General features: G+C 40.3%; 1 protein-coding gene across 1 annotated transcript; it reads left to right on the top strand.

Annotated features, from left to right (window-relative positions):
- Nucleotides 1-943: 943 nt before the first annotated feature.
- Nucleotides 944-2199, top strand: LOC114685169 (nuclear receptor-binding factor 2-like). Its single transcript, XM_037209730.1, is given in 2 exon segments — nucleotides 944-1336; nucleotides 1339-2199. Coding segments are annotated over 2 exon segments (861 nt in total). The 5' UTR covers nucleotides 944-1017; the 3' UTR covers nucleotides 1881-2199.
- Nucleotides 2200-20640: the final 18441 nt, after the last annotated feature.

Raw genomic sequence — 20640 nt, 5'->3', positions numbered from 1 at the left:
TCTTCTTCTTCTTCTTCTTCTTCTTCACTTTTCAAGACAGGGTTTCTCTGTGTAGTTTTGGTGCCTGTCCTGGATCTCGCTCTATAGACCAGGCTGGCCTCTAACTCACAGAGATCTGCCTGGCTCTGCCTCCCAAGGCCTAGGATTAAAGGGATGTGCCACCACTGGTTGTCTGGGTCAGGCTTCTTGCTAGCTAGTCTTATAACTTAGCCCAGTCCATTTCTATTAATCTGTATGTTGCCACTTAGCTGTGGCATTACCAGTCTGCTGGCATCTTGTTGCTCTTTGGGTGGCTTCTCCCCTGACTCCATCCTTCTTCATTTCATCTTCAGTTTGAATGTACCACCTAACCTTATCCTGCCCTGCCATAGGCCAATGTGGTTTTATTTATCAACCAATCAGAGACACACATATTCACAGCATAAAGAAAGACATCCCACAGCAAACTCTGCTGCAATCTACCATAAAAAAATACTGCACTGTGATCTCATAATTATCCGTTTTGTTATCATAATGTGTCCATGTACTGCTTTTCTACATTATAAGGTGAATTGTACCATTACAACACTCCATTTTTAATACAATGTTCTTGTGTCATAATGTTGCATTGTGACATCACAAAGTTCTGTTTTTATCACAGTGCTATATTCTGCCGTAACAATGCCAAACTATAACATCGTAGTGCTACATTGTGACATTATAATGACGTATTGTGACACTGTAAGGCTGCATTGTAATATCACAAAACTCCCCTGTGACATCATGATGTTCTATTTGTGCCAATATGATGCCACATTTTGACATCACAACAATTCATTGTGACACACTGTACTCCATGTTCCATCACAATGCTATACTTAAAACATCACCAGGAGACTCACTGCCGGCTCCGGGCGCCGTGAGGAACCTCCTGCCCGCCAGCCTGCCAGCCCGCCCGCCGCGTCTCCTGCCCTCGCTGCCCCTCCATGTGCCCAGGCGCCGGCGCTCCGCCTCGGGCCGCCGCTCACCCCAGGGTCTATGGAAGTGATGGAAGGACCCCTCAACCTTGCTCACCAACAGAGCCGACGAGCAGACCGTTTGTTAGCTGCTGGGAAATACGAAGAGGCCATTTCTTGTCACAAAAAGGCTACAGCTTATCTCTCTGAAGCCATGAAGTTGACACAGTCTGAGCAGGATCACTTATTACTGGAACTGCAACGGGACAGCCACATGAAACAGCTTCTCCTCATCCAGGAGAGGTGGAAGAGAGCAAAGCGGGAGGAGCGCTTGAAAGCGCAGCACAGCACAGACAGGGACGGAACTCCCCACCTGCAGGCATCTCACAAGCCCTCTGAGGACAGGAGGGCCAGAACCCTCTTCTTCCTCAGACACACATCCCTTCCGCAGAGAAGCGCCTCCCTGAGCTTCAGGGGGTCCTTGACAGGGATCCAGACACACTGCTGTATTTACTTCAGCAAAAGAATGAGCCAACAGAACCGTGTATTGGAAGCAAAGCCCCAAAAGATGATAAAACAATTATAGAGGAGCAGGCAACCAAAATTGCAGATTTGAAGAGGCATGTGGAATTTCTTGTGGCTGAAAATGAAAGATTAAGGAAAGAAAATAAACAACTAAAGGCTGAGAAGGCCAGACTTCTGAAAGGTCCGACAGAGAAGGAGCTGGACGTTGATGCTGACTTTGTAGAGAAGTCAGAGCTGTGGAGCTTGCCACCACACTCGGAAACTGCCACAGCCTCTTCAACCTGGCAGAAGTTTGCCTCCAACACTGGGAAAGCCAAGGACATTCCAATCCCTAATCTTCCTCCTCTGGATTTCCCATCTCCAGAACTTCCTCTTATGGAGCTCTCTGAGGACATTCTGAAAGGATTCATGAATGATTAAAATGGGAAGCCATTGGAGAGGCTGGTGACACAGATAATCCAGAAAAGAATACATAGGGAAAGAAAGTCATGCCCCAGGGAATCCCAGAAATGCTCCTTCATCTGGTATACTGTGGGAGGAGAGGCGGTGCCAGGACCTGGGAAAGTCACTGTGAAACATCACTTATCTTATGACTAAAGCTCATGTTTCCGACTGGGCAGACACTGAACTCTTGGATGGAGGTTCGCTTTCTTATGATACAAACCAAATGGCTACCTGGAATAATTTTTCAAACAGTTATTTTTCTTATCTTCAGGGTTAAATGTATAAAAGTATGTCATGTGTAATTAATCTATAATGCCATAAATGATAATGCAAAAGCTAAATATGGTGGCCTGAGAGGCTCACTTGTATTTGGAACATGCTTTCTATCATGCATTGACTGTATGCATTTTATGCACATTTTGTTTGTTGAGATTCGGTGTGTAAGATACACCCTTCCAGATGGAACTGTATGTGCCACAGTTTGCACTACTCATAATATAATGATAACCTCAAGACTATCAGGAGAAATATTTACATTTCCATTTTATGAAGAAAGGAACCAAATTATTAGTTATGCTTTTTAAAAAAATTACCAGTTTACATAATTAATCAGGGTGCATTTTAAGTTCTAACTTTGTGTTATATGATGCATCATTTGTAAATTCTGAGGAACTCTCCTTTGTTCTGAATGATGCATGTGTGAAAGTAATGCTAGTTAGCAGTATTTGATTGTAAGAAATCAATAAAGTAATTGTGTTTCATAAAAAAAAAACATCACCAGGATCAATCACACTGCTGAATTATGACATCATAATGCTCCCTTGTGCCATCAAAGTAATATACTGTGTTATTGCATAGCTCCATCTTACCATCCCAGTGCTAAAGAGTATCATCACAATGCTCTATTGTGATGCACAATACTCCTTGTTCCATCATAATACTCCATTGTGCTACCACAATGCTCTACTTTGCCAACAAAGTGCTGCATTGGAACACTAGAGTATTGTGTTGTGACATCTCAATGGTCCATTCTGTCATCACAATGGTCATTTGTGCCCTTCCAATGTTACACTGTGAGATCACAAAATCCAGTATGTCATTGTAGTGCCATTACAGTACTGCAATGTGATGTCACAAAGACCTGCTATAAATGTGGTGGTTTAAATAAGAATGGCCACCATAGGCTCATATATTGGAATGTCTGGTTCCCAGTTGGTGGACCGTTCAGGAAGGATTAGGAGGCATTGAATTAGTATTGTGATGTCATAGTAGAGCATAATGATGACACTCTTTAGCACTGGGATGGTGAAATGGAGCTAAGTGGTATCATAGTATAGTACTGTGATGATGGCACAAAGGGGCATTATGATGTCACAACTGAGCGTTGTGATCGATCATGGTGTTTTGTTTTTGTTTTTGTTTTTTGGTTTTTGGAGACAGGGTTTCTCTGTTCATCCTTAGCTGACCTACTCATTCTATAGATCAGGCTGGCCTCTAACTTATATAAATCCACCTGCCTCTTCCTCCTGAGTGCCGGGATTAAAAGCCTGTGCCACCATTGCCCAGTGATCATGGTGATGTTTAAGTGTAGCATTATGATGGAACATGTAGTACTGTGTGTCACAATGAAGAATTGTGATGTCAAAATATGGCATTGTATTGGCACAGCAGAACATTGTGATGTCACAGTTAAGCTTTGTGATATCACAGTGCAGCCTTCCAATGTCATGAGAGATCATTGTAATACCAGAGTGTAGTGCTGTGATGATGTCATGGTATAACATTGTAATGACAAAGTATAAACATATACAGTGCACCATGGTGATGGCGTAGTGGAGCACTGTGATAGTCCAGTGAAACATTTTAACATCACCCCCATATATCATTGTGGTGTTACCCCAGAGCATTTTGATGATGCAATAGGACATTGTAATGGTACAATGTACCAATACGATGGTTTGTCTCTGGGGGTGGACTTAGAGGTTTTAAAAGTCTATATCTTTGCCAGTCTTGCTCTCTCTTCTTCCATCTTTCAGAAGTTAAGATGTAAGCTCTCAGCTATTGCCCCAGCACCATGTCTGCCTGCCTGCTGCCATACTTCCCACTGTGATGATCATGAACCAACCTTCTGAAAGTATAAGTAAGCCCCCATAAAATGCTTTGTTATATAAGCTGCCTTGATCATAGTGTCTCTTCACAGCAATAGAACAGTAACTAAGACAGTAAATAAAATGAGTAAATCTTAACTTTTTTAATTAAAAAAAAAATGCTGGGCATAGTGGCACATACCTTTAATCCCAGCACTTGGGAGGCAGAGAATATCTATGAGTTCTAGGCATTTTGATATCATAGTGGTCTACAGAGTGTGTTCTAGGACAGTCAAGGATACACAGAGAAACCCTGTCTCCAAAAACAAAAACAAAGAAAGAAATAAAGAACTAAAACAACTCACAAAGATCTATTAAGTCATCACAGTGCTCTATTGTCACATTACAGTGATCTAGTATGATGTCATTATGCCTAATTATGCCATCAAAGTCCTCCCTCATTTGTTTGTTTGTTTATTTATTTATTATTTTTAGTAACAAGACTGCTTTGCTATCCTAGTGATGTATCGTGTCATTACAAATATCTATTGTGCCATCATAGTGCTATATGGTGATGTCACCTTGCTCCATGTGTCATCCTCATACTGCACTGGAGCATCACGGGGCCCTGTTGTGCCATTCCAGTGCTGTGCTATGAGAGCACAGAGTTCCATTCTGTTATTTCACGTTGCGTTATGACATCACAAAGCTCCACAGTGTCAACATAATATTCCACTGAAACATCACTGTGATTTTGAGAGTGGCGAGTTCTAGTGTGTCATCACAAGGCTGTGTTTTGACAACCTATTGTTCTTCTGTGCCATAAATGCTGCATTTGATGTCACATTGACTCCTTTGCCATATTAATGCTGCATTGTGTAACTGTGATGCCACAATTAATTCTGCCTTTTGGTATCATAAAGCGCTATCATGTCATTTCAATGATGTACTTGGTCATCACAATATTCTGCTGTGACACACAATACTCTTTATCCTATCACACTGCATTGTGACATTACAATGGTCCATTATGCCTTTAAAGTGTTCGAGTGCTTGGTCAAATACTGCCATCACAATGATATACTATGTCAGAAAATGTTCCACTGTGACATCATAACACTACTGTCCCATCATAATACTGCATTTTGACATCATAGTGCTCCATTGTGACAACATAATGCTCTAATATAGCATCTTGATGCTGCATTGTACAATCACAACCATCCATTTTACCATCATGTTTCTGCATTTCGACATTACAAAGTTCCATTTACTATTACAATGATGCATTGTGCTCTATTCCACAATATTTCAATATTTCAATAGCTCAAATATTTCAATATTTCAAACTATAACACTTAGTATTCCATAGCCATATTTCATTGTGCTGGCACAATGCTATCTCACTGCTCTTTTGTGCAACACTGCACATCACAACACTGCATTGTGACATCACAAGCTCCACTGTGCCATCATAATTCTGTACTATATCAGAAAATGTTCCACTGTGACATCAGAAGTACTCCTTGTCCCCTCACAATGCTGCATGGTAACATCCAAGTGTTCGATTGTGACAGCCCAATGCTTCATTTTTACCTTCCAAAGGATGGAGTTTGCTATCACAATGCTTCAGTGCACCATCACCATGCTGCATCATGTCATTATAATGACACATTGTAATGTGTTGTTGTTTCATTTTTGTTTTTATGTTTCAACACAGGGTTTCTCAGTGTAGGCCTGGCTGTCCTGGAGCTCACTCTGTAGACCAGGCTGGCCTCAAACTCAGAGATGTGCCTGCTTCCGCCTCCTGTGGCCCACCTGTAGTGCTGTATTACAACAATACAATAGTCTAAGGTGCCAGTCTTCTCTTCCTTTTTTTTTTGTCTTTTTGAGACAGGGTATCTCTATGCTACCCTGGCTGTCCTGGAACTCCCTGTGTAAGTGACGCTGTCCGGAAATTCACAGAGATCTGCCTGTCTCTGCCACTCAAGTACAGGGATTAAAGGTATATGTTGCTATGTTCATCCTAATGTGCCATTTTGATGCTGTTCTGTGCAATTGCATTGTCAATTTTCCATCAAGATGCTACATGTTTTGGCCCATAATACCCCGTGTTCTGTAATTACATTGCATTGTGCCAGCAGAGTGATCCATTGGTGAACATCATAACACAGGATTTCAGGGCTCTTCACACCTATCAGCTATTTAGTCAGTTAGTTACTCATTTACTTAGTGCATTATGCATTATTACATGCATGTGGTTGAGTGCACACATCCATGCAGGCACCTACAGAGGAAAGAAGAGCCTGTCAGGTATCCAGGAACTGGAGTTGTATGTGATTATGAACCACCACTCAGTGTGAATCCTCTGGAAGAGCAGTAAGTGCTCATAACCACTGAGCCATCTCTACATCCCTTGTGTGTATCTTTTGTTGGTAAACTTACATGTAATGAATTCATAAAGTGTAATAAACACTGTTAAAGTCAAGCTTGTGGGACAATGTTTTCTTTTAATAACAGCCCTTTGGGGAGAAATCACTATTTCTTGGAGCAACTCTAATTCTGTGACTTTTATGTTTCTAATTGATTTTTTTCTCTAATTGATTTTTAATGAGAAAAAGTCATTCAGCAGAGGTTATTAAATGAAGACATAAAATATCCAGAAAAAAGTCTGATGATATTATAGAGGTATATCACAAGACAGTGGTAATATAGACTTAAGAATTTAAGTTCACAGATTCAAATGGAAGCAATTGTTTCCAAATTCAGGTCTGAGGACTATATGTCACATTCATTTTGTTGAACAATCAAAAAGTGACTTCAGATGGCTTGTACTTGAGTATTGATGTCTCTGTGGTTTAGCTGTTATGATTTGGGGGGTACCCTTACTGGCACATATGCCCAAACACATGGTTTCTAGCTAGTGGTGCTGTTTGGGAGGCTGTCAAGTCTTTTTAGACCAGGACTTTCCTGAAAAATGCAGAGATATAGTGGTGGACCTTGAAGGATATAGATGGGTCATATTTCCAGTCTAGATTTCTGCTTTCTGATTTGTCAAAATGTAACTAGCTGAGTCATGAGTTCCTGCCACAATGGTCAGAGCAGTGAGCTGTCATACCTTCTAAGCCAAGATGGACTGCATTCCCTGAAACTTAAGCCCAAATGAACCACGACTGCATTAAGTTATTTGCTGTCTGGTATTCTATCACAGCAGTGAGAAAAGTAACTAATACAGAATATAGATCTTACCCCATATCCAGCTATCACTTTAAACAAGGAGCTTATACCTTATCTAGATGATAGATTTCTCTATGAACATTATCTTCTTTGAAACATAGTCCACACAGTAGCTGATGAGGCTTCATGAAACTGATTATTTGCACATTTTCTCACTGCTCTGAAGGACTTCTCACATGAGAGAAAAATTTTCTTGTCATCTTACCCTAGTCTACTCAATGGTAATCTCTCAATATTGAGTATGTTTGGAAGAGCTTAATTTCCTTGGTAAGCGCATGCTTATTTCTATAGATTTATGTCTTGTGTCATCTGATCCATTAAATTAACCTAGAGTCTCTCTCTCTCTCTGTTTTTGTTTTGTTTTTGAGACAGGTTTCTCTCTGGATCCCTAACTGCCTTGGAACACCCTCTGTAGACCAGGCTGGCCTCAAACTCAGTGATCTGCATAGCAGGAAGTAGCAGTCAATAGCAGCCAATGAGGCAACATGAAGCTGATTGTAGTTGTTTGAAAGAAAATGGCCCCCAAAGGGAGATGTGGCCTTGTTGGAGGAAGTGTGTCACGGTGGGGTGGACTTTGAGGTCTCTTTTGCTCAAGCTTCTCTCAGTGTGACAGTCAGTCGACTTTCTGTTGCCTGCAAGATGTAGGTCTCTCAGCTACTACAACACCACACCTGCCTGTCTGCCACCATGCTCCCCATTGTGATGATAATGAACTGAACCTCTGAAACTGTAAGTGAGTCACCTCAGTTAAATGTTTTCTTTCTAAGAGTTGCTGGGGTCAAGGTGTCTTTTCACATTGATCATTCTCACCATTCTCCCACTGATCTGCCTGCCTTTGCCTCCCAAATTTTGGGATTAAAGATACACACCATCACCACCTTGTGCCTCTCTCTCTCTTAAAAACATTTATTTATTTATTTGTTTGTTTGTTATCAGATGTATATTGTTTTCCTATTTCCAGACATAACTCCTGGCAAACTCCTTTGTTAATGAGAAAAGAATTGAACTACCATATATCATTACTATTTTAGACTGGGTATTTTATAGATGGTCTCACTGCATCCATTCCACATGCCCGTGCAGACAAATCCTGTGTAGCATGGAGGGATCACACTTGCCATGAAAGGCTAACTAGAGTAAATGAAAGCCCAGCAAAAGACCAAAGAGATGTGTTTTTCCCTAGTATTACATCCTGGTGATGCTCATCGAACATCACTATTTAATTCTTTTTGAATCAGTGATTTTGACATATCTCCAGGCATAATTTCCAGAGGCCATTATGTAAGCAATTATTGATTTCTTCCTCCAAGCTTATTTTCAGTTGATCTCCACATGTCAAATGGTCTTCACTATACCCGATTGATCACTGAACTCTACCATTAATTACCTGTGATGATTAATTTTGGTTGTCAACTTGACAGGATCCAGAATCACCTAGGAGATAACCCTCTGGCAATGTCTGTGAGGGAGTTTCTGGACTGGGTTAACTGAGATGTGAACATTCACCCTAAGTGTTTCATAGCACCAGGATTTGGGGCCCTGAAATTAATGATAAGTGAAAGCAGGCAGTGTACTATCATTCCTCTCTGCTTCATGACTGGATGTAGTTTGTCAACTGCCTCGAGTGCCTCCCATTGTGATGTCACCACCATGATAGACTGTTCTCTGGAAGTGTGAGCCCAAACAAACTCTCCCTCCTTGCTTTTGTCACAGTGAAAGAGGTAACAGCACATTGCCTCTATCATGCTTTGCTGTGGCTGTTTTTAATTTAAAAAAAAAATTGGCCAAGGTTCTTGTCACATAGACTAGATTGGCTGAAACTTGTCACTCTACTGTTTCAGCTTCCCAAGTGTGAGGATTATAGGTGGATGCTCTCATTCCTGTCTTTTTTTTATTTTATTTTTTATTTATTTATTTTTTTTAAAGATTTATTTATTTATTATGTATACAGTGTTCTGCCTGCAGGCCAGAAGAGGGCACCATATCTCATTATACATGGTTGTAAGCCACCATGTGGTTGCTGGGAATTGAACTCAGGACCTTTAGAAGAGCAGCCAGTGCTCTTAACCACTGAGCCATCTCTCCAGCCCGTGTTTTTTTTTTTTTTTTTTTATAAACCGGAGCTGAGGACTGAACCCAGGGCCTTGTGCTTGCAAGGCAAGCGCTCTACCACTGAGCTAAATCCCCAACCCCATTCCTGTCTTTCTTGCTCCAAGTGTTTTTGAAGGAGCATCTTGTCATCAGTTATGTGAAGCATTTATCTAATTATTCTTTATCAATAAAAACTCAGGAGTTCATATCAGGGTAAGAACCTGAATGATCAGAGAAGCAACCAGTGACCTCCTCTCACTTTCTCCCCCCTCTCCCTCTCTCCTTCCTTGATCCAAAAAAGGCTCAGAATCTTTCTAAATCCCACTCTACTACTTCTTGTGTCTCTCTATATGTCCTCAGTCCTCCAAAACCTCTATGGCTAATTTTGGTCAGCTAGTAGAATAGCTATCTCTACCCTATGATTCAAAGTAAACTTTATTGTTAGTCTCAGGAATGTCAGAGTATGATCAAAATATCCCATGGCATTTCCCCTTTTTTTCTAAATAAAATTTAGGTTTTAATTCTAACATACTAAAATTATATTCAATAAGAACAATTATCAGGTAAAAATTACATTCACAATGTCCAGTTCATTTGAATTTGGTAAATTGAGAACAAAAACTCCATTATCTATCCTATCTTAGTGAGTCCAAAGTTTTGTACTCAATTCACTTTCTATCCTAACTTGTATTACCACCCTATAAATATCTTTTTAGATCTCAAAACATTTTCTTAGATAAACAACTTAAGCTTTTATGCTTCTCAGCCTTATAAACTTCATATCTCTTATGTAAGTTACTTTTCTGAATTTGATAACAAGGAAAACTATAAAACTATAGCTATCTATTCTTCAACCTCACCAAAGACCAGAGAAGGGTATAATATTACCTGAGTAAACAGGAACTGCAGAACAAGCGACTTCCAAAACTACAGAAACAAGAGACAGCTGGCTGCCTGGACAGTCACCCAAGGTTCCTCTGCAATGTTGGGGCATCCATCTTTAGACTAAAGGTCTGGAATATCTGACAGTTCTTTTTTTGTTGTTGTTCTTTTGTGTGTGTGTGTGGGGTTTTTTTTTTTTTTTTGAAGAAAATTCTGAAGGCCTGTCCTACCTTATCTTGGCAAAGTTTGGCAGTCACCTTCTTTTGTGTCCAGCTTGTCCAATTTGTAAAGCATACTGTCAGTAGTCAAGGCAAGGGCATTCTATTGCCCTTTTTTTTTTTGTCTCATTTAAAGCAAACTCTATATGGAAGTTCTTTGGTGCCCATTGTCTTTTTTTTTTTTTTTTTAAGTAAATTGGTGCTGCCAGGAGCAGATGTGTCCCACTGTCATGAAAAGCCTTATGTTATTAAAACATTTTAAATGTCATATTCCGTAGTTCTTTGAAGTGTTTAAAGACCAACTATCTATTTAAAATATATCTGTTTGACCTTGAAAAGATACCTAACATGACTATAAGTTTGTTATAGATGACTAACTACTAACCTGTCTTTCTTTATTATTTTAAATAGCTTTCAAAGACTAAAACGTGGGCTGGCAAGATGGCTCAGAGGTTAAGAGCACTGGCTGCTCTTCCAAAGGTCCTGAGTTCAATTCCCAGAAATCACATAGTGGCTCACAACTATCTGTAATGAGATCTGGTGCCCTCTTCTGGTGTTCTGCATGTATGCAGGCAGAACACTATATACATAAACAAATAAATCTTTAAAAAAAAAAAGACTAAAACTTTACACTACATTTTTAAATGAGCTGTATAGGTACAATACCTTAAACAAGAGTAGAAACATATATAGAGTATGTTCTAAGAAAAATAACCTAAATTTGTATCAATATACAAGGATACCTTAAACAATAATGGAAATATATATACAGCATGTTCTAACAAAATTTACCTTAAATTTGTATCAATATACAAAAATCCATACCAATATAAAATATTTGAGATTAATAGTTACTTTTAAGTTTAAAGTAGATTCAATAATTTACTCTTTTATCCTATCATTTCTATTTTAAAAGTAGATTTAATAATCTGTTCTTTCCTATATCCCCCCTTTTTTTCTTTTCAGAATGAGATCCTTGAATCTAATCTCCTTTGCTTAGTTTCTTCCCTGATTATGACCAATAACAACTTGTAACCAACCCCCTACATATTCATAACCCACTGATCATCGACCAAACACCACCCATCCCATCTCTTAGGAATGGGGGCGTCATGTTCTCTAGACTGCTTCCTGTTGTCTGGGGATGATAGCATTCCTAGGGGACTCTGAGAAAATTGGGACAATGGTTAAGTCCTGGGAAAGCTAGCTGTCTCACTTGTTGTCTGTGGTGATATTGTGTTCCCCCAAATATTGTATACCTTAATAAACTTATCTGGGGTCAGAGAACAGAAAAGCTACTAGTTAGGCAGTGATAACACACACTTTTAATTCTAGCATTCCAGATATAGAAATCCTTCTGGATCTTTGTGAGTTCAAGGCCACATTGGAAAAAGCCAAGTATGGTGACTCACACCTTTAATCCCAGAAAGCCAGCCTTTAATCCCAGAGAGTGGTGGTAGAAAGCAGAAAGATATATAAGGCGCGAGGACCAGGAACTAGAGGCATTTGGCTGGTTAAGCATGTGGCTGGTTAAGCTTCAGGCTTTCGAGCAGCACAATTCAGCTGAGATTCATTTTGGATGAGGACACAGAAGCTTCCAGTCTGAGGAAACAAGACCAGCTGAGGATCTGGCCAGGTGAGGTTAGCTGTGGCTTGTTCTGTCTCTCTGATCTACCAGCATGGACCCCAATAACTAGCCTCGGGTTTGATTTTATTAATAAGAACTTTTAAGAATCCTGCTACAGTTGTCCATTCTCTGTGATGGGAAAGTGTAAGACTTATCTGAAGTCATGGTTAATGTAGTCTATGAGGCTGGGCCATCTTAGCTAGCGGCTTTAAAAGTTGTTCTGGTTGCATAATTTTGAGGAAACTGCAACAGAGGCATTCTGAGAGGCTGAATCAGTTGGGCTACTTGTCTTTAATGGTGTCTGGTTTTTGTTTTTTTTTTTTCTTCCTGAAAACACACTAAATTTCAAAGGTAACATAGACATCTGTGTTAATACAAGTAGGGAATGTGTGGTGTGTACAAATCAGCTAAAGATGATTTTTTTTTTGTTTTATGTTTGAGCAGATAAAAGCCATCTGTTGACTTTATAAGTCCATTTGGACTGCATAGTCAAACTGTAATATAAATCTCTATACATGTCATATGAAAGGATGATATGTAATAGTAAGTCATGAAGACTCTGTAGCCAACAAGATTTATTATGCTTTATCCAGTCTCAGAGCTGTTCCCATGTAGAAGGCTCAGCATATACATTAACTGTCTTTAGTTTTTCTTTCTTTTTTTTTTTCCCCTTCATGTCTGTAGCTGGGATTTTTCAGGAGGTCCCCCTTAATCAAATCTGAGCTTTATTAATTTTGAAGGAATCTGTAGCTTTTTGTTTCCTGTGGAAACAAAAGCAAAACCTCTCACCCAACACAACATATTCTCTGACTTCCATTCTGAAGTTGACATAAAAAAAAACAAAACATATAGGCTAGTTTAATTGAGCAGTCTCGTGAGTTCGAGGCCAGCCTGGTCTACCAAGTGAGTTCCAGGAAAGGCGCAAAGCTACACAGAGAAACCCTGTCTCGAAAAACCAAAAAAAAAAAAAAAAAAAAAAATTGAGCAGTCTCTTCCATTATCCAGTGTCTCTCGGCAGTGTTTGACCTTTGCTTATCAGCATTTTAAAAATTCTAAGTAAACAAAGCAACATACAGAATCCAGGCACTCTGCATATTTCCCATCTCTGTGTGGCTTATTCTTTTCATATTACTTTACTCAGCCCCTAGGACCCAAGCCCTGGGAACCCCCCTCTCCCCCAACTCTGCCCCAGTTGCAGGCCAGCAGGGAAAACTCCTGTAGGAAGGTCCCCCTACAAAATCCCCCCATCGGACCCTGCAATCTACATGCCCTGCCCCAATATCCATCTGCCTGAGATCCCAGTAACTTCCTGAGGCACGGAAACCAAACTGCCAGCTCCCATTGGACCAAGAGGTGAGTGACTCTGCTCATATTACTTTACTCTTTCTTTAAAGACTTTTCTATTGTTTTTTTAAACTACTTATTTATTTTTTTTATATGACTGTCTATACTCATTTTCTTTTCTTTCTTTAGCATCTAAGCACATTTTAAAGCATACTAATCTATTCAGAGGTTTTCTTGGTATGGACCTGACTTTTTGAGTGATTGCAGCCTCTTCTGACAGTGTGAGCCAAACCTTAAATGTCTAGACAGTGGTGCCTGGGTTCTCCACCACATGGCTCTGGTGGCTGGATCTGTCCCCCTCCCTGGCTCCCTGAGAGCCTAGCCTCATTCTGGTGATACTTCTGGGAGCCACATTTACCCAGCCCAGCTCTGGGACATGACTGGGTGTGCCTGTGGCAGATGTTTGTACCCAGTGCTGGCTGCTCAAGTCCTCAGCTGCACAGCAGCACCTTTTAAAACAGCCACACCTTGGTACACAGAGCCTACCCCAGAGACTGCTTTCTTGGGCCCTATGTGGATAGTCAGGTCTCCACGTGTATGTAGTCCATGCCATATGTAGTCATAGTTTTTTGTTGTTGTTGTTGTTGTGGTTGGGACTGCCAGCCCACAAATAATGACACTGAGACTTATATTAATTGTGAAAGCTCAGCCTTTAGCTTAGGCTTGTCTCTACCAGCTCTTATAACTTAAATTAACCCACTTATATTAATCTATGTTCTGCCATGTGGCATTACCTGTCTTCCATCTTGCACCTCCTGTTACCACAGAGTCTGGCTGGCAACTCTCTTTCTTCTTCTTCTCAATGTCCTCTCTGTCTCTGGAAATCCCACCTAACCTCTTCCTGCTTAGTTATTGGCCATTCAGCTCTTTATTAAATCAATTAGAAGGTTCCTGGGCAAAGACAGATCTTCACAGCGTAAACAAATAACTCCACAACAGTCATGTGTCATTTTTCTAAATGTGCTTCATATCTGTTGTGAAGATATGTAAGCATCTTGAAGCATCTGTTGCCCCGGCCAGCGGGGTCTTCAACAGGGACCTAAAGGGAGGGCCGGCAAATGAAAGGGACAAGAGACACAAAGAATGAGAGCAAGACAGGACGTCTGATCAAGCTCCAAAATTTTATTTTACTCTCAAGGCATATATATAGGTAGGCAAAGGGGGTTGAGAGCAGGAAGGGGCTTAATTAAGCAGGAAGGGACTTAATTATGGGCTGTTCGGCCAGCAGGAAATGTTGCTCTGGAGGTTATCTATCTACCCTTGTTTAACTGCCTAATTGCTTAACTGCAGCTCATCCACCGGATATCTGAGAAGAGGTTCTGGTATTTGTGGGAAGAGGTTCTGGTGCTATGGAGACTTAAGCAAGGCCTAGATCTAAGAAAAGAGGAGAGAAGCCCAAATATGGCAGCATGTGTGTCAAGGGTCGCTTAGGCTTATGGCTCCTGTCAATCTGTGACATTAACAATGTGCTTGTGCCCACCACCTCCGGCTGATGGTGAGATGGCTCAGCTAGTAAAAATACTTACCATGCAAGCCTGACAATCCATCCTCAGATCCTACGTGAAACAATGACAAAAGGAAAGGTCACGACAAAATAAGCCACGGAATTGCCCAGGAATATGTATCATTGCTTACTCTGTGTACTGTCTGATGGGCCATGAGAAAAAAAACTTACATTAATTTTACTGCTCAGTGGAGTAATACATGCATTCTTCCCTTAAAAAATTAAAGCTACCTTTGAAAGAAACAGTTTATATCAAATCAACACAATATTGGATGGAACAAAATGAGGAAAGGTGCACTTAAAGGACATATAACACAATTTGGAAACTGGACAAGGCCTCTTTTCCAGGAATTTTAGTTGACCCCAGGTTTGACCTCCTCTGCAGTAAAGACTTGTATTTTTTTCCAATTAAAATCTCCACAAAATGATTGACACACATGGTTATGGTCATTACTTTTTTTTTCCAAAATAACTTATTTCACTTTATTTTTATGTGCATTTGTGTGAAGGTGTCAGATCCCCCAGAACTGGAGTTACAGCCAGTTGTATGATGCCATGGGGGTGCTGGGAATTGAACCCGGGTCCTCTGGATGAACAGTCAGTAGTGCTCTTAACCACTGAACCATCTCTCCAGCCCCACTTTTTTTCTCTTTTTGGGAACAGGATCTCTCATATTACAAACAAACCTGGAACTTGCTGTCCAGATAAGGATGACTTTGGTCCACTTACTTTCATTTCCTGACTACTAGGAATATTGGCATATGACATGACACTTGATTTTATGGAGTGTTGGCTTTGAACGCAGGGCTTCATGCATGCTAAGTAAGAACTCTACCAATCAAGCTACATTCTGGCCTTCCAGCTGTACTTTTTTTTTTTTCCCAGTTGTCTTTTCTCTTCTAAGCTGATAAGGGAAATTCTGGATGTTAATATCTTTACGGTAACCAAAAGCTGCATTCGTTAACATCTGCTCACTTGATTTTAACACCTACTTTTTTTTTTTTTTTTCCGAGACAGGGTTTCTCTGTGTAGCTTTGCGCCTTTCCTGGATCTCGCTTTGGAGACCAGCTGCCTCGAACTCACAAGATCCCCTGCCTCTCTCCGAGTGCTGGATTAAAGCGTGCCCCCGCCCCCTAACACCTACTTTTGTATGCATCACTCTGACAGCAGGTGTGTGTTTTATTGCTGCAGAATTAAGACAAGAGATTAACTTGAACAAGTGTAGGAAGCAGGACATGGCCTGGAGGAGTAGAGGGGGGTTTTCAGAATGAGGCTGATAAAAAGCAATTCTATTCCAGCTAGTTGGCACCCGAGTCATCACTGTAAATTATATTTTTCAGTTGCAACTAGTGTCTTGAACTGGCGCAACCTAGAGGAGGCAAGATTAATTTATCTTCAATAAACTCATTAATTCATTTCCATTTATTCCTCCAAATGCATCCAGTGGAGCTAACTACTCTTTTCACTTCCCCTGGATGAAACTTTGGTTAAATAAAAGTAGTTAAAGCCACGTGTAGACAATACAGTCCAGAAATTAACACATCTAGTTCCATTTAACACTCTTAACTTTGAACTTGATTTAAATGGAGAGTTCTCTCTTCTCCAGTTCAAGTTTGTGTCTGTCAAGCAGCTTCAAGATAGAAAGCAGAAATGTGGTTGACTCATTCTGTCTCTGTTCACCATGTGTCTCTACCTACCTCATCTGACTAGGATTTAGACTCTCAAAGCTGCTGAACTGAGAAGGAAGGGAAGTAAAAAGACGGAGATAATTTTATTCAATTAACATTCTCAAAGGTAGACTTCTATGTCTCTGAGGACAGTAGATAAATTTTACCTTCTCAATTTTCTTGTGTAAGTTTGCTTTGTATTTGTTTTTGAGGACCGACTATGTAGTTCTGGCTTACCTGGAACTTGCTATGTACTCCAAGCTGACCTTGAACTCAAAATGATTCTTCTGACTCAGTCTTCATAGTCCTGAGACTACAGGTGTGTGCCACTAATGCTCAACACCTGAAAGTAGAATTATATACAGTGACTTTATTTTTTTTAATAAAAACATTTTTATGAGTATGGGTGTTTTCGTATGTATGTATGTCTGTGTACCACTTTCCTGCCTGGTGCTGACAAAGGCCAGGAAAGGATGCAGTTACAGCGTTACAGACATGTGGGTGCGTGGAATCAAGCATGGATCCTCTGAAAGAGCAGCCAGTGTTCTAAACCAAAGAGCCATTTCTGCAACCCCCATTTAATGACTTTATTGAAATATAGTTTACACATGAAATTGATCCTTTTAAGTGTACTACCCGATGATTCTTCTAGTATATTTACAGAGTTGTGTTTATTCTAGAACATTCCACCATCTTGTAAATAAACAGGAGTCTCCGTAGCAGTCATTCCTTATCATCCCCACCTCACAGCTTAGACAACATTCATTTAATCTCAGTACTCATTCATTCATTCGTCCATTCATTCATTCATTCATTCATTCAGAGACATTTGCTGTGTCACTCCAGTTGGTTCGGGTTCCTGCTTCTACCTTTTGGGTGCTGGGATTCCAGGTGTGTGCCTCCACTCCCAGTAATTTTGCCTTTCTAGATTTGCTTTTTCTAGTCATTTCATACCGATGGGGTCATACAATATTTGTCTTTTTTGGCTCTAGCTTCTTTTACTAGAGAGTAAATGTTTTCAAGTTTTCTTCTTTTGTAGCATCAGCAGCAGCTCATTCTTTAAAAAAAGTTACTTATCCTTACACACACACACACACACACACACACACACACACACACACACACAGATTTTGATTATACTCCCTAAGAATGCCTTTCTTATTCTCTCCCACCAAAACCTGTCCTCTTCACAACAAGCCCCCTCCCACTCTCATGTCTTTTTAAACCCTTACTGCATTTTATCAGTGTTGCTTGCGTGAGCACCGAGTGGGGATTATTTACTTGTGCAAAGGCAATTTACCACTGAGGAGCATGGCTCTTCCCCAGGAACCATTAACTGCCTAAACCTTCTCAAAGAAAGGCATTTATTCTTTTTTTAATTGCTGGATACTCCACTGTATAACTATCGCCACACTTTGTTGATCAGTTCATCCTTTGATGGGCATTTGAATTGTTTCTACTGGGGGGTTATTATAAATATCATTGCTATGCACAGATGTGAACAGGTTTTTGTGTGGGCATCAGTGTTTACATTTCTTGGGTGTATACCTCCAAGTAGGATTGGTGTGCAGTAAAACACTATCAATGTATTATGATTCCAGTTTCTCTACATTCTGGTCATACTTGTTATTGTCTTCTTAATTTGCTCCCTCATTTCCCCATGTCTTCCTCCCTCCCTTTCTCCCTCCTTCCTTGCTTCTCCCTCCTGTCCTCCCTCTTAACCTCCCTCCTTCCCTCCTCCTATATTCCCTCCTTCCCCTCTTCTTCCCTTCTAACCTTCCTCCTTTCTTTCCCCCTCCTCTCTCCCAGAATCTGGCTATGTAGAATGGGCTAGCCTCTTACAGAAGTGCAACTCACTCTCTTAGTAGATTTCTTAAATTTAATTTCATCCATCCTAGTGGATCTGAAATAGGTTTTAATTTGTTGCTTGTTATAGTACAAATTTTCCCCTTTTCTATTTTAATAAAAAGAAAAAAGTTATAACTAACATAAGAAAAACTATATACAAAAGTACAATAACTATATACCACATATCCATGCAATAAATACCTAAACAATGTCTAGTCCATTTGCATTGACAAATTCAGAGAAAATAATTCCATTATCTATCTTATTTTGGTAAGTCCAAAATGCACCTGATTCACTTTCTATCCTAACTTATATTACTAACAGAACTATCTTATAATGTCTTTCAAATCTATACACTTACACCTCTTTAGTGAGTTTCTTTTCTGAAATTCTTAACAAAGAAAACTGTAACTATAACTGTCTAATCTTCAACTATAACTAACTAATCTTCAACTCCCTCAGAGACCCAAGAAGGAAATAATATTACCTAATAAAAAATAAAAACAGGAAGTGCATGCAAGCAGCTTCCAAAAAAATTGTGAGTTGACAGAAACAGCCAGCTGCCTGGACAGTCACCTGAGGTTTCTCCACAGTGTTGGGGCATCATCTTCAGCCTATAGGCTTAGCATATCTGACAGACTCATTTGTGAAGTAGGATGTACCCAAGGTTAGCAGTTCCACCTCACATTTGGTGAGAACAGTCCATGTACCAGAACCATCTGAATTCCACTAGTGTCATGTCATGATTCAGGATTTTAAATTCTGGAAATTGTTGATGTTTTTTTGAATTCAGCTGTCCATTCTTCTTGGCTGTGTGTGTGTAGCTTCATCTCAGCATCCTGTTCTTCTCCACATCCCTCTATTAAATGCCAGTCTACCATTGAGAGGTGTGAGCTTTCAGCTGCTGTTCCATTGCACATCAGAAGCCATCGGCCCACTGCCTGCCTGTTCAGCTGCCTTCGAAGAAAAGGGCACTATACCTTTTCTGGATTGCGAAGGCCACTTCAGGGATGGGGCCATATTGTCCTGGCCTCAGAAGATGCCATTTGTTAAAGATGCCAATTTGTTGCTTGTTTATTATTTGCAGTTGTTTTGAGCCAGGGTCCTGAAATTTAATACACACTGACCTTGAATTTTCAGCAGTTCCCCTGCCTCTGCCTATCAAACACTGGGATTACAGGTATGTACCATTAAAGCTAGGCTCTTAGGTAGTTTTGTTTAGCTATTGCTGCTTGGTGTTGCTTTTTGGTGAGTGGGACGTATGTGGGTATATGTGTGTTGGGGTGTGTATTTTTGTATGTGTATGTGCACATGTGTATGGAAGCCAGAGGTGGACTTAGGTATTGCTCCTTGGGTGTCATTCACCTTGTCTTTTTGAGACATGGTCTCTCATTGGCCTGGAGCTCACCTGACTAGGCTGGCCTGGCTGGCCAGTAGATCCATGGATCCTCTTGTTTCTGCCTCTGAACTCCAGGATTATAAGCATGCGGCATTTGTGCTGACTAGTTTTATGTCAATCTGACAGAAATTAGTATATTCAGAGAGGAGGGAACCGCAATTGAGAAAATGTTTCCTTAATATCTGACTGTAGGCAAGACTACAGGGCATTTTTTTTTTTTTATAATTTATTTTATTTTATGTACATTGGTGTTTTGCCTGCATGTGTGAGGGTATTAGATCTTGTAGTTGTAGACAGTTGTTAGCTGACATATGAGTGCTGGGAATTAAACCTGGGTCCTCTGGAAGAGCAGACAGTGTTCTTAACCTGTGAGCCATCTCTCCAGCCCCCGTATTTCCTTAATTAATGATTGATGTGGGATGGTTCATCCCATTGCAGGTGGGGCTACCCCTGGGCTGATGGCCCTAGGTTCTATAAGAAAGCAGCATGAGGGCTGGCGAGATGATGGCTCAGAGGTTAAGAACACTGACTGCTTCTTCCAGAGGTCCTGAGTTCAATTCCCAGCAACCACATGGTGGCTCACAACCATCTGTAGTGAGATCTGGTGCCCTCTTCTGGCCTGCAGACAAACATGCAGACAGAACATTGTATGCATTTTTTTTTTTGCGCACGCCTTTTAGCACTCGAGCAGAGCAGCATTCTGTATCGAAGTGGCTAAAGAAGAAAACAAAACTACATAGAAAAGTTCGAAACAAACAAAAATAAAAATAAAATAAATAAATAAATCTTTTAAAAAAGCACTTTACTGTTCTTCCAGAGGACCAGAGTTTGA

The sequence above is a fragment of the Peromyscus leucopus genome, chromosome 12 (assembly GCF_004664715.2).
Source record: "Peromyscus leucopus breed LL Stock chromosome 12, UCI_PerLeu_2.1, whole genome shotgun sequence".
Lineage (NCBI taxonomy): Eukaryota > Metazoa > Chordata > Mammalia > Rodentia > Cricetidae > Peromyscus > Peromyscus leucopus.
This window is presented reverse-complemented; position numbering and strand designations above follow the sequence as displayed.